This window comes from Lycium ferocissimum, chromosome 8, assembly GCF_029784015.1.
Source record: "Lycium ferocissimum isolate CSIRO_LF1 chromosome 8, AGI_CSIRO_Lferr_CH_V1, whole genome shotgun sequence".
Lineage (NCBI taxonomy): Eukaryota > Viridiplantae > Streptophyta > Magnoliopsida > Solanales > Solanaceae > Lycium > Lycium ferocissimum.
The window spans coordinates 16,688,289-16,701,199 of record NC_081349.1 but is presented as its reverse complement, the minus strand read 5'-3'; the positions used below and the strand labels follow the sequence as shown (position 1 = coordinate 16,701,199).

The window sequence follows — 12,911 nt, the reverse complement described above, 5'->3', positions numbered from 1 at the left end:
TTCCCATGAGCATGGTTTTGGGCTAGGTTACCAACCTTAAAAGGAGGACTTGTCAAGACTATTGAGTAGGCAGTTGATTTATCAAACTCGACCCTATCATTAGAAGCATCATGCATTTCCATCTGTGTCACAACTGATTAATTTGGTAAGCTATGTGTCTGATGCACCGCTACTAGAAACATAGATTTTTCCCATCAATATTCAGTGGCAAATTTGCGCTATAAAACATGATTTACCGGCCGAACCAGCTCACTAAGAAAACAAATTGTGGGCAGATTCCCATTGAAACACTGGAGAATTTCCAAATATTTCTGTGTGAAAAAAACTATTATTTAGATTTTTCCCACAGACATTTAGTGGAAAATTCCACTGAACATTTTTCAGTGACAAATTCAATGAGAAAATAGTGATTTTTTAGTAGTGCACGGGGAATACGATCTTCAGTCCCCTAAACTTACTTAGTAGGCGTTTGGCCATCAATTTTCAAACCATGGTTTCAAACCAGCGTTTGGATATGCGTTTTCAGTCGTGATTTGGAACCCCAAATCATCCAAAAAGGCATGATTTGGGGTTTGAAACCATGGTTTTAACTTTTTTAAATATAAAGTTTAACCCATAAGTTTATATTTTGTAAAAAAAGACCCATAAGTTGGTAGATATTTTTAACAATTACCCCTATCAATCATTTACCAATCTCATTAACTTCCACCAAATTTTATTTATGTCTACCAACCTTTTAATTTATATATGTCTACCAATTTTATTTGTTGAACTAATATTTGATCAATTGATGTTGTATTTTTAGAAAGATCTTCTAGTATTAATTTTGAGCCGGTTGTTATGAATTAGCGTATTAATTTTGTTATGAACTATGACTTGCTCATTTGGTAAGATTGTATAAGAATTGAGAATATTTTGATAGTTTTCACAACTTGTGGGTTTTTTATGTTTATAAGAGAAAATACTCCTTAAAATATCCAAATTGCATGTCCAAACATGGTTTCAAACCATGTCCAAACGGGGCCTTAGATGAGGCAACCTTCCGGCCTACCCTAAAACAAACTAAAAATAGACTGCTTATATTGAACACTAAACTGGGATTACAAAGTAATTACACATGATAGTAATTAAATCCAACAGAACCTAAGAAGAAAGGGATGAGAATTAGACTGATACAGAATTGGGATGAGGAAGTTACGAAGCAGGGAGATGAGAGATAACTGAATATCATAATACGCATAAACCGTTCTATCTAACCCCTAATCCCTTTTAACTGATTACTAATTGGGCCTAGATCCCGAATAAAACTCTCTAACAGATTACTTAGCCCAATAATTTCAACTAGATCAGTCCTATTTAACACTTCTAGCCCATTGGCCCTTATATCGTCCGCTTGGTTCACAACAATACTCCCACCCTCAAAAAGAACCTTGTCCTCAAGGTTCACGTCAATAAACTTCATCCGGCAACCTGGAGTATTATAAATTCCTTGGCTACAACGGGCGAAAACCTTTGGGAACAATATCATGATTTGGGTCGCAGCTTGGACTATTCCAGACTTGGCTTCATCATTCTTGCCTAGCTTCTGAACAACCACTTTATACGAGCTAACATGGAAAAGATGTGTAATAATTTGAAATGAGTCCAAAAGAGTAAAGCACCTAATGATGTCACTCAAACTTCCATATATCATAGCATTACATGCAGCAGCACGAAGAACAAATGTCATATTTGCCAACAGCAACTCATGGATATAGCCAACATGATCTGCAATGCCCTTCTCACTCCATTCTTGCTTAGCATCAATTCCTTCTCTATCAAATGATATATTCACATAATAGGCCAAAATATAGGTATTAGTATCAGATAATGAGATGCAGAGAATTTAATCAAGAGTACTACTAGGATCAAAAGAAGTTTCGGAAGCACTTGAAATATGATACAGACAATACTCCTTAACACCCTCAGACTCATCGAAGCTAAAAATTATCCACCTTCAAGTACTGATGTATGGTTTTAGAAGATCCCTCTCCGCCAAATCTCTCCATTGCAACTAATCCATGACTAAATCTATGCCGCACAACCAAATCTACCGCCTCAATGACACCATAGAATGTGTAACCAGTAGGGTGCACAACTTGAAGCTTCACTGTAGTCACTTAATCATGATTTGGTTCGCAGCTTGGAGTATTCCAGACTTGGCTTCATCATTCTTGCCTAGCTTCTGAACAACCACTTTATACGAGATAACATGGAAAAGATGTGTAATAATTTGAAATGAGTCCAAAAGAGTAAAGCACCTAATGATGTCACTCAAACTTCCATATATCATAGCATTACATGCAGCAGCACGAAGAACAATTGTCATATTTGCCAACAGCAACTCATGGATATAGCCAACATGATCTGCAATGCCCTTCTCCCTCCATTCTTGCTTAGCATCAATTCCTTCTCTATCAAATGATATATTCACATAATAGGCCAAAATATAGGTATTAGTATCAGATAATGAGATGCAAAGAATTTCATCAAGAGTACTACTAGGATCAAAAGAAGTTTCGGAAGAACTTGAAATATGATACAGACAATCGAAGCTCAAATTATCCACCTTCAAGTACTGATGTATGGTTTTAGAAGCTCCCTCTCCACCAAATCTCTTCATTGCAACTAATCCATGACTAAATCTATGCCGCAGAACCAAATCTACCGTCTCAATGACACCATAGAATGTGTAACCAGTAGGGTGCACAACTTGAAGCTTCACCTTGTAGTCACTTCTTAATTCTAATACTTTCCTCTCCTGTAACATGGAAGCTAGTGCAGCTGATGAAGGTTGTGTTTTAACACTGAAGTTTGCAGCGAGAAAACGAGAATTTGTCTTGGAATCAACCCCACCAATTATGATAAGCCCATCGAAGTCGGATTCCTTGGCTATTTCAACAGATTGCACAACTTGGACAAGGAAATTCAATAGTAAAGCTGAGAAAGGTGGTTTTGGAAGTGGTCGTGGTAGCCGATGTTGAATTTGTACACCCATTTTGCCACTGAACATTTCATTAAACAACTTGCCACCTTTCATAGTACCATCAAGGCCAAATACACAAGAATACAGTGAGATAGATAAGTAGTGTGATATATCCATATGTATATTCAAGCTCTCGAAAATAATGGATGGAGGAACAGACTCACCGAGATCAAATGGAAAATGAATTAATATGTGCTTGTGCATCAATCTGGTTCCATCCAAAATCAATTACTCCTTTCCCAAAGTGAGTCGACCACTTCATGGTCAACCAAAGGTTGCCCGGCTTTCTGAGAATAAATATCAAACAGCTTTTGCACCTTGTTTTATATAAATTCCGCACATGTTTCTGTGATCTGCAATGGCTCGCCTATGAAAAAAGAAGTAATTACCTTATTTTGCGTGGATTCCTCAATTTCAGATAGGCATTGCAAGGCCGCTCTATCTCTTTGGCCATTTGTATCTGCCAGTTCAATAACAAGAGGCGGGGGATCCTTTTCATTGTCAGCACCCTCAATTTTAACTTGTACTGATGTATCCTTGTCCGCACCCTTTGTTTTCATAGCATCCGGTGTTTGTAGCATTGTTTCAATATCCACAACATTTTCAGTTTTCCTATCCGGATTTTCCCCAAACACCTTGTGGCCAGAGGTCTGGTTATTGTAGTCATAGCGTGTGAAGCCCGACGAGATAGCTTCAAAATGACTTGGGCATTCAGTCACGGAGGTTATCTGCCGGAGACTGGCCAAGTGACTTTCCTGTGATGCGAGATGTTGTTTACGAAAGCGAATCAACACTTTCGCAGTAAAATGTTTCCAATCCTTCAATTGCTTGTTCTGGAAAAGCCATTGATACCACACCGAAGCTTCCCCATCGAGATAGAATGAGGCAAGAGATAATTTTTCACTTTCTGCAATTCCGTAGAATTTAAAGAAGCGTTCAGCCTGAAAAATCCACGACTCTGGATTCTCGCTACAGAATCGTTGGAATTCCACCGGGGTAGGTTTATTCGTTGTAAAGTTTCCAACCAACTCTTGTAACATTGAACGAATTTCAGCAAGTTCGTTCGACCACAAATCTTTCACGACCTTAATTGAATCTTCGATGGTTCGAGATATTTCGTCCTCCATTGAAGACCTCTGGATGAAAGCACCAATGAAACAAACTGAAAATAGACTGCTTATATTGAACACTAAACTGGGATTACAAAGTAATTACACATGATAGTAATTAAATCCAACAGAACCTAAGAAGAAAGGGATGAGAATTAGACTGATACAGAATTGGGATGAGGAAGTTATGAAGCAGGGAGATGAGAGATAACTGAATATCATAATACGCATAAACAGTTCTATCTAACCCCTAATCCCTTTTAACTGATTACTAATTGGGCCTAGATCCCAAATAAAACTCTCCAACAGATTAACACTTCTAGCGCATTGGCCCTTTTCGTCTGCTTGGTTCGCAACATACCCACCACCTATAACTCTAGTCAGTACTATTCCTAGTGGGACTAGTAAGTAAACGCCACAACCCAAACCCACAACTCAAAGCGGCGAAGAACAAATAAAATATACTATTAAAATCAGATGTATAACAGAGGCATTTCTGCGTATAAGAACATATTAGTGGAGAGGGTAATAGACAAAATAGTATTGGTTTTGGCTAGAGCACCTAAATCAACTATATATTTGGCACAGATGTAGAAATCTTTATAAGATATGGAACGTCACTGACCCAACCTTAAGTAATAGATAATGGAGTAACACTTCAGGTGTGTTTGATTCGGTTGAGAAATTATTTTTCAAAATTTTCATATTTAATTGATCATAATATTTTTTTCTAGGAAAACAAGTTCTAATATGCATATTAATTTGAAACTTACAAAGTTCATGTTGAATGTTCGCTATGAAGAAAAATCGGCCTAAGAGACTTCAATTAACATAGAGGAAGTAGATTTATAACCCCTTTATTGCAACTTAGGTTTTATATACAGCCATCAAAATTTCTAAACATTGTCATTTTTATTGCACAGAAGTGGCAATCTCTGTTGGTTCTGATTAAAGCTTGTTTCTGAAATCTGGATGACTCTTTCTTCACAAGCCTTTCCCCACATGACAGCATAAAATCCCAATGTTATGATGGTTGCTCCAATTACACTGCAATCAATACAATTTCATCACTTTATTTACTTAAAACTCATATATATACTTCACTCTTTTGTTTCTTTATTATTGTCTGTCCTAATAAGTGAATTCTGATTCATGCAACCCCATAAATAATTTCACAAACCAATTTAAGATTGAGTTTATTCTCATTTCTTTTTCTTTTCTCTGTTCTAAAATGATTTTAACTTAAAACAAAAGAATTGAAGTTTCGTCGTTGTCGGAGGAAAACGGTAAAAACTTAATTGTGGATGTTTACACCACAAGAATGGATGGATGACATGTGTTTGAATATACACAACTATCACTTAACCATGGTTAATTAATGTATACATTCACTCCATTAAGTCTCTTAGCTAGGGTAAGTTGCATCGATTTGGTGTAAACACCCGGTGTGGTAAATATTTACCTGAATAGTACTATGAATTTAAGTTATATATATGCTACGCGATCAACATAGTTGAATTAACATATCATATAAGGTTACCAATTAATGCTCATTATAGAAATTTTATCTGTAATTACTGTATAAGTAACATCATTGTGCAGTGCAAAGAACTTAAACTCACCTTCCAATATAAACAATGTCATGAAGAAAGGCAACCCCCATTAGAACTGCAACAACCATACCAAGAGGCATAAACATTGCCACAAATACAGGCCCTTTTTTCTTGACAGCCCACGTTTGGACCAAACTTCTAGCACTAACCATCAAAATCCCCTGTCAAAATTGCCTCAATTCATTAATCTTAGTACTAATTACAAGACAATTATAAGTTTTTTCCTAGCCAAAATTGCTCATTCTTGATACTTACTGAGTAACAGATGGTTAGCAACTTTATATCTGGTCTGATCTTCCAAGCATTTGGATCCTTTTCTGCTATAAAAGCAACCACAGCTGACAACATAGTCACAAAGCCACAAGCAATCACAGTTACCATCAACTCCTCTGGATAGTCCTTCATTATCCATGCCTAAAATCATTAATAAATAACAGAAGCAGAATTTAGTAGACTTTTACTAAGGAACAACTTGATAAACTAAAGAAGGATAACTCTTTTTAAGAAAATAATAGTTACAAAATAAAAGGGAAATTGCAGCTTAAATTTTCTGTCTTTACTTTACACCACTTTATCTTACTTTTCAGCTATATCCTGTTATTGAATTCTTCAATCTTCCTTAACATATTTTCTAAAATGCATATGTGTAGAGTGAAACATATATTAGTGAGTTAATCAATTAACTTCTCTTTAATCTCAAACTAGCCAGTCTCTATGTTGCTTGAATCCTCCAAAAATGCCGTTGCACCTATGTCGGATGTTTCAGCTACTCCCTCGGTCCCACTTTAACTATCGCTTTAATTAGCTCATTTCACACCCATTAAGAAAAACAATAAATACAAGGTATAGTTTACTAAGTTGCCCCTATTTAATAAAATTAGATTGATTTCTTCTTCTTAAATACTGTGCCATTAAGGGTATAGTTGGAAATAATTGCGAAATTTAGTCTTGAATTCCTAAAGTGAAAATTATTTTGAGCTAAAGTGATTATTAATTTGGGAAGGAGGGAGTATTATTCATTCTTGGAGGATCCGACACACATTCCGGGATTTTTGAAGGATCCGAGCAGAAAGAAGTGAAATGGACAACAAAATGAAGGCAAGGGGTACCTGAACTATGTAAAGCAGACCAACCAAGAAGCTAGCAGTTGTAAGGAGTGAACTTCCAATGATCCAATTTGATTCATGTGTTGTCAAAAGGGGCTGATCAATATTTCTATTATACACTACTGATTCATGAGAAAAGATTGCAGGTCCTTTGTAAAATGTCATCACAAATGCTCCTGTTATCAGTATCATTGTTCCAATAGACTTTGCCAGACTGCTCTTTGCTTTCAATGCTAACTTTTCCATCCTAATAATTGAAAAATCGACTATTGTTCAAGAACTAAGTTTGTGACATAACTTCTTACAATTGAAAAAACTTAGAGAATCAAAGGATCTTTGAAGCGTTAATTCCACTTATGATCACTGAATTTTATCTCCTATAGGTTTTATCAATAAAGTCACAAAATTATTATTTTATAGCATTAAAGTAACTGAACTTTACGTACTATAATATTATTAATGTGTCCTCACTGAACTCCATTCACTATAACGATAAAGTCACAAAATTATTAATTTGTTGCATTAAAGTCAGTAAAGTCACAAACTTTACCCACTGTAATAGTAAAACCACCTTATACAAAGGTTTTATCGTTACAATGGGTAAAATTTTTAGTGACTTTACTGTTATCATGAGCAAAGTTTAGTTACTTTAATGTGGCAAAAAGTAGTTTTGTATTCTACTATTAAAGCAGGTAAACTTTAGTGACTTACTGTTATAAAAACAAAATTCAATTACTTTAGCGTGACAAAAAATAATTTTGTGACTTTACTGTTATATTGAATAAACTTCCTGATCATAAGCGAAATTAATTTGAAAACTGAATACCGTAACAGAAAATTGCAGGAGCAAAAAGAAAGAGTTGCATACCCAAGAATGACAGCAACTATGAAAGTGAAAGCTGGAACAAGATCTACTATGGCAGAAGCTAAAGTTGGTGAACTATACTGTATCCCCACATACAACAAAGTTTGCCCAGAACAGCTTTATTTGATCACCCAATTAAGACCAAAAAAACCATTTAGATGAAGAATCATAATTCCAAGAAAATCGTATAACAAAAGACCATAAGTTTTTATAATTACCCGAGAAGAGCAAGAAGAAAGATTCTACACAGAATAGGAAATGAGAGCATACCACATGGCTTTATTCTGCATATGCAATGGAAAAAAAACGTTTAATTTTGTAAAAACTCAAGAAACTGAAAAACTGATAAAACTAATTAGTAGACAGAATTAACCTGTGATAGATGAATGTGGCAGGAACAAGGATAAGTAAGGCCAAGGCATTAGAATAAAGAACAAAGACAAAATTGCTCATTCCTTTGTTTGTAGCTGCTTTGTTCAGTGTATTTAATCCAACTTCTAAGCAGCAAACAATTATCAATAACACTGATATTATTGCTGAATTCCCCATCTCTTTTTTTTTTTCTTTTTCCCCCTCTTCTCTATTCTACTAGTTTGCAATTTGTGCAGTTCAGAGACTATGATTTCAAACATCATTTAAGATAAAGGGAAAAGTAGGAAAAGGACTTCCAAGCCAATGACATTCTTCAAAGTGTCACTCATTCTGGAACAGCGTTAGGCACGTCAAAATAAAGGATTTTTTTTTTTTTAACAAATAGCCTCTTTTCAACTCCTGTGATTAAAAAAATAGTACCTCATTATCCTAAAATCTTAAATGTTATAAGTGAAGCTCATAATGTGGTCCGAGTTTTACTTGTGGAATTTATAAGTGTGTAACACTAAAACAGTTGTTATGTTTCAAAGGTGTGATCGAAAAGTGGTCAGTGAGCGCTAGTCTTTTTTGAAAATATTTGTATTCATACACATATAAGATGCCGGTAATAGTACGTTAATTATCAGATTTTATTGTAAAATTAGTTCTTCTTTTGAATTTGACTATTTGATAAGTGGAAAAAATACGATCTATGTTATATAGTAGAACAAACACTAATATCTTAATTGAATCAGTCATGATCAATTCACATTTTAGGATGGAGAAACATGGTTAGTAAACATTGATATAGCCGATCGATCTTAACTTGTTTGAGACTGAAGCGTAATCATTGTTGTTGTCACATTCACGTTGAAATTTATGAAAACTAGCTCATCATATCTTATTACAATTAAGATAATTCTGTTTGATTCACTAATTTCGTGAGAAGATACTGAATTGACATTAAACTTGTTTTTTAGTCTCATTTAATTATTGTTTGGTTCTCGCAATTCTAAAATACTCCGTTACGTTACGTTGCTGTGTGATTAAATAATTATTCCTATCCAAGGTTTGCCAAATGTTGAAGGGTTGGCTGGTCCTAGAATTGTCGTTTTCATAAAACAGAACTAGCAAATGTGTTTTAATTCTTTGCCAAAAGCAAACCCCAAAAATGGGTCAAGTATTAATTGGTCTAGTAGTCAATAAAGAGGACTGAAAATTATGATGTTTCGGGTGAAGTAAAATATTAGGTAATTTTGTTTGAATCTTCAAGCTTTAGTAAATAAAATTACTCGATACTTACGCTAAAGGAAGGTAATAAGTACCCGTAATATTAATAGGCACACACAAATTAACCAAAGCACCATAGTTATTTTTTTTTTTTTTAAAATTCTAACTTTTCAATAACCCTTTATCTCCGTCCTCCTCGTTTTGTATTTCATTATTTTTCTCTGTTCTTATTTATTCATATTTCCTACTATCTTTTCTTTTATCTACCTTTTTTTTTTTTTTTTTCTCCTTTTGTTTCGTGCATAGCAAATCTTATAAACACATTGTTGTGAAATCGCGTTTTACTTAAGTTGTGGCATTTTGATAAAATACCGTGGAGTAAAGATTAGGAACACAAATTGGTGTAAGTACGAATGTTTGTTTGGCTATTCGACTTTAATTTTAATTTTTTCATAATATCGTCAGTGATTTGCACTCATAGGAATGTCATGACATATTGAAGATCATAAATGTCTTTTTGATATATATTACTACTATATATAAGGGACAATCAAAGAGTATTTATAGTCCTCTCAAAAGTTTCCAATTTAATGTCAAACATTTCAATTAATTACTTCTACATCCTAAATTTATTATTTAAAGTTAAATTTACTTTTTTTTCTTATTGTCTACTTTTCAAAAGTCGTAGGACCTCCTACCTTATTTCCCATGTTTCTTTCTTTTATTGATCTTATCTATAAATCTAAAAGACAATCATTTTTTTTTGCTAGATATTCTTGCTTCTTGTTGCTCTCTCGTTTTCTCCTTTTTCATATGAAGCTTATTATTCTCCAACATTTTTTTTTCTCATGTTGTTGGTTCGTTTGTTATAGATTCTGACACTTCGGCATTTCTTTTACTTTATATTTGTATTATGAAGTGGAGACTCGCATAAGGAGTCTTAGATGACAAGAAAAGGCCACCGAAACTTAAAGGCAAGTTCTACAAAGTGGTTGTTAGATCGACTATGTTATATGGGGCAGAGTGTTGGCTAGTTAAGAACTCTTGCGTTCAGAAGATGAAAGTAGCCGAAATGAGGATGTTTGTGATGGATGTGTGGTTATACTAGCAGAGATAGGATTAGAAATGACGATATCCGGGATACAGTAGGGGTGGCATCAGTGGAGGACAAGATGCGAGAAGCGAGAATGAGGTGGTTCGGACATGTGAAGAGGAGATTCCTAGGTGACCCAGTGAGAGGTGTGAGAGGTTGGCTATAGACGGTTTGAGAAGAAGTAGAGGTGGACTGAAGAAGTATTAGGAAGAGGTGATTAGATAGGACATGGCGCAGTCCCAGCTTACTGAGGGCATGACAGTAGATAGGAGGTTTTGGAGGTCACAGATTAGAGTAAAAGGGTAGTAGGTAGTTGAGTATTGTCTCACTCAGCCCTCCATACTAGTGGTCGTAGTACTACTCTTGTAGTTTCTTGCCCTTCGATTTCTGTTACTATTTGTTGTTTCTTGTCCTTTGATTGTTTTATTACGTTGTTTTCATGGTATATTCGTTATTTCTGTTTCATCCTGCTTTGAATTGCTTGTTTCTTATGCCGAGGGTCTATCGGAAACAGGCTCCCTGCCCAAGGTAGGGGTAAGGTCTGTGTACGCTCTACCCTCCCCAGACCGTACTTTGTGGGATTTCACTGGGTACGTCGTTGTTGTTGTTCATTGTTGTATATTTGTATTATGAAGTCTGAGAATTCTGAAAGTTCATTAACTTGCATGTAGGTATTTCTTTTACTTTATATTTATACTTTAATGAATCCATATACATTTTATGCTAAGATCATTTTCAGATATAGTTTAAAAAATTATTTAGTCTTTTTGGCTATTTTATCTAAAATATTTGTTATGTTAGAAAATCAAGATAGAATTAATTGTTCTTTTTGCCTTTACCCTTACTCTATAAATATAGAGAGAGATTAATGTGGTGAAAGACAGATTAATATCAATTGAGAATAATATATATATAAGGTAATTTAGTTAAATTATCCTTTTAGTTAAAAATTAAGAATATAATTTTAACTGAATAAAAAAATTATGAACAATATTTTTATATATCTCCTTTGAAATATCTATAATTTATTATAAATATAGAAAGTAAAATTTATTAAATGATGCCATATATTGTTGAAAATGAACATATTGTTATCAGTCCAGATCGGGTTAACTAAAACTAATATTTTTCGTCATGGCCTCCGGGCTAAGTCGTGGATTTTTATTTATAAGTTTGGCAGCAATATTTTGGTCCTCCTTATATATGTTGATGACATAGTTATATATGGTTCTTCGCAAGTGTTAATTGACCATTTCATTTCCTCTATGAAATTTGAGTTTTCGATGAAATATTTGGGACCTCTTCGTTATTTCTTGGATCTTCAATTGTTACCCAACTCAAATGGACTTCTCTTGCTTCAACACAAATAAATTTCGGACCTTCTAATCTAATTTGATCTTACACAGGTGAAACCTGTTCTTACACCTATTCATAGTAAGTTTGATTAGCATTTCCTTACTTCACCCTTGTTGGATAATCCTGTTATGTATTGACAAATGGTTGGTTTCCTGAAATACTTGTCTTTTAAGAGACAAGATATCCAATTTGCGGTTAATATGTGTTCGCATTTCCTTCAGCCTCGTCAACATCATCTCCAAGCTGCAAAACAAATCCTTTGTTATCTCAAAGGTACCTCAGATTTCGGTTTACAACTTTTGAAGGAAACCTGTTCAACACTCGCAATATTTTCCGACTCTAATTGGGCTGGGTGCACTGCAGGTAGGTGTTCAACAACTGGATTTTGCATATTTCTTGGTAACAATTTGATCTCTTGATCTACTAAGAAGAAACCAACTGTGGCTCATTCTAATACAGAAGCCGAGTATCGAGCGCTCGCTATTGCCACAGCTGAAGCGACTTGGTTAGAGTTCTTGTTAAGTTTGGTGTTGTTCTCTCCTCCCATGTGGTAGCTAAATGTGATAATATTGGAGCAATTCACTTGGCTCATAATCCAGTATTTCATTCTAGATCAAAGCATGATGCTTTGGATTTTCATTTTATCCGTAAGAAAATTAATCATGGTGATCTTAACATTTCGCATGTTCATACATCTCAACAGTTACCTGATATTTTTATTAAAGCTCTCATACATCACGGTTCAAGCTTCTTCTCTCCAATCATCATGTTCGAAACTCCCATTCAGATTGAGGGAGGGTATTTGGATAAGATTGAAACTAGTTTGTAGTTATTTGTATTTACTTTGTATTTATCTCTTAGCAACAATATAGTAAAGTCTATTGTCAAGCCCCGAACCTAGGCCTGGACGTAACACGACACCCGATAGCTGACCACGTGTGACCGAGCAAACCAACTGGCTGACTGAATCAACATGTGGTATCATAACATACTGAATGCGAAAAATAAACTAACACATGCTGATATACTGAAAGTCTGAATGATACATAATCAAAGTGCGGAAACACTAATATAAGTCTGAAGCATAACTGTAGCCAATATAGCTTAACATGAAAAGCCTGCGACTCTGTCTAATTGTTACTCTAGTCTATGAAGCCTCTAAT

At 34.7% G+C, this 12,911-nt stretch overlaps 1 protein-coding gene across 1 annotated transcript; it reads right to left on the bottom strand.

The window, feature by feature from the left end:
- Positions 1 to 4,975: 4,975 nt before the first annotated feature.
- LOC132067372 (WAT1-related protein At3g28050-like) lies at positions 4,976 to 8,361 on the bottom strand. Its single transcript, XM_059460576.1, has 7 exons — positions 8,092 to 8,361; positions 7,937 to 8,002; positions 7,722 to 7,835; positions 6,857 to 7,100; positions 6,003 to 6,161; positions 5,757 to 5,908; positions 4,976 to 5,181 (listed from the first exon to the last, which is right to left on the bottom strand). Exons 1-7 carry the CDS (start codon positions 8,265 to 8,267, stop codon positions 5,031 to 5,033), a joined length of 1,062 nt encoding a protein of 353 aa, XP_059316559.1. The 5' UTR covers positions 8,268 to 8,361; the 3' UTR covers positions 4,976 to 5,030.
- Positions 8,362 to 12,911: the final 4,550 nt, after the last annotated feature.

Coding starts and splice junctions, on each gene's coding strand:
- LOC132067372 (XM_059460576.1), bottom strand. CDS start 8,267: ATGGGGAATTCAGCAATAATATCAGTGTTATTGATAATTGTTTGCTGC. Junction 8,003..8,091: donor GCCACATTCATCTATCACAG/GTTAATTCTGTC, acceptor TTGCATATGCAG/AATAAAGCCATGTGGTATGC. Junction 7,836..7,936: donor TTTCTTCTTGCTCTTCTCGG/GTAATTATAAAA, acceptor GATCAAATAAAG/CTGTTCTGGGCAAACTTTGT.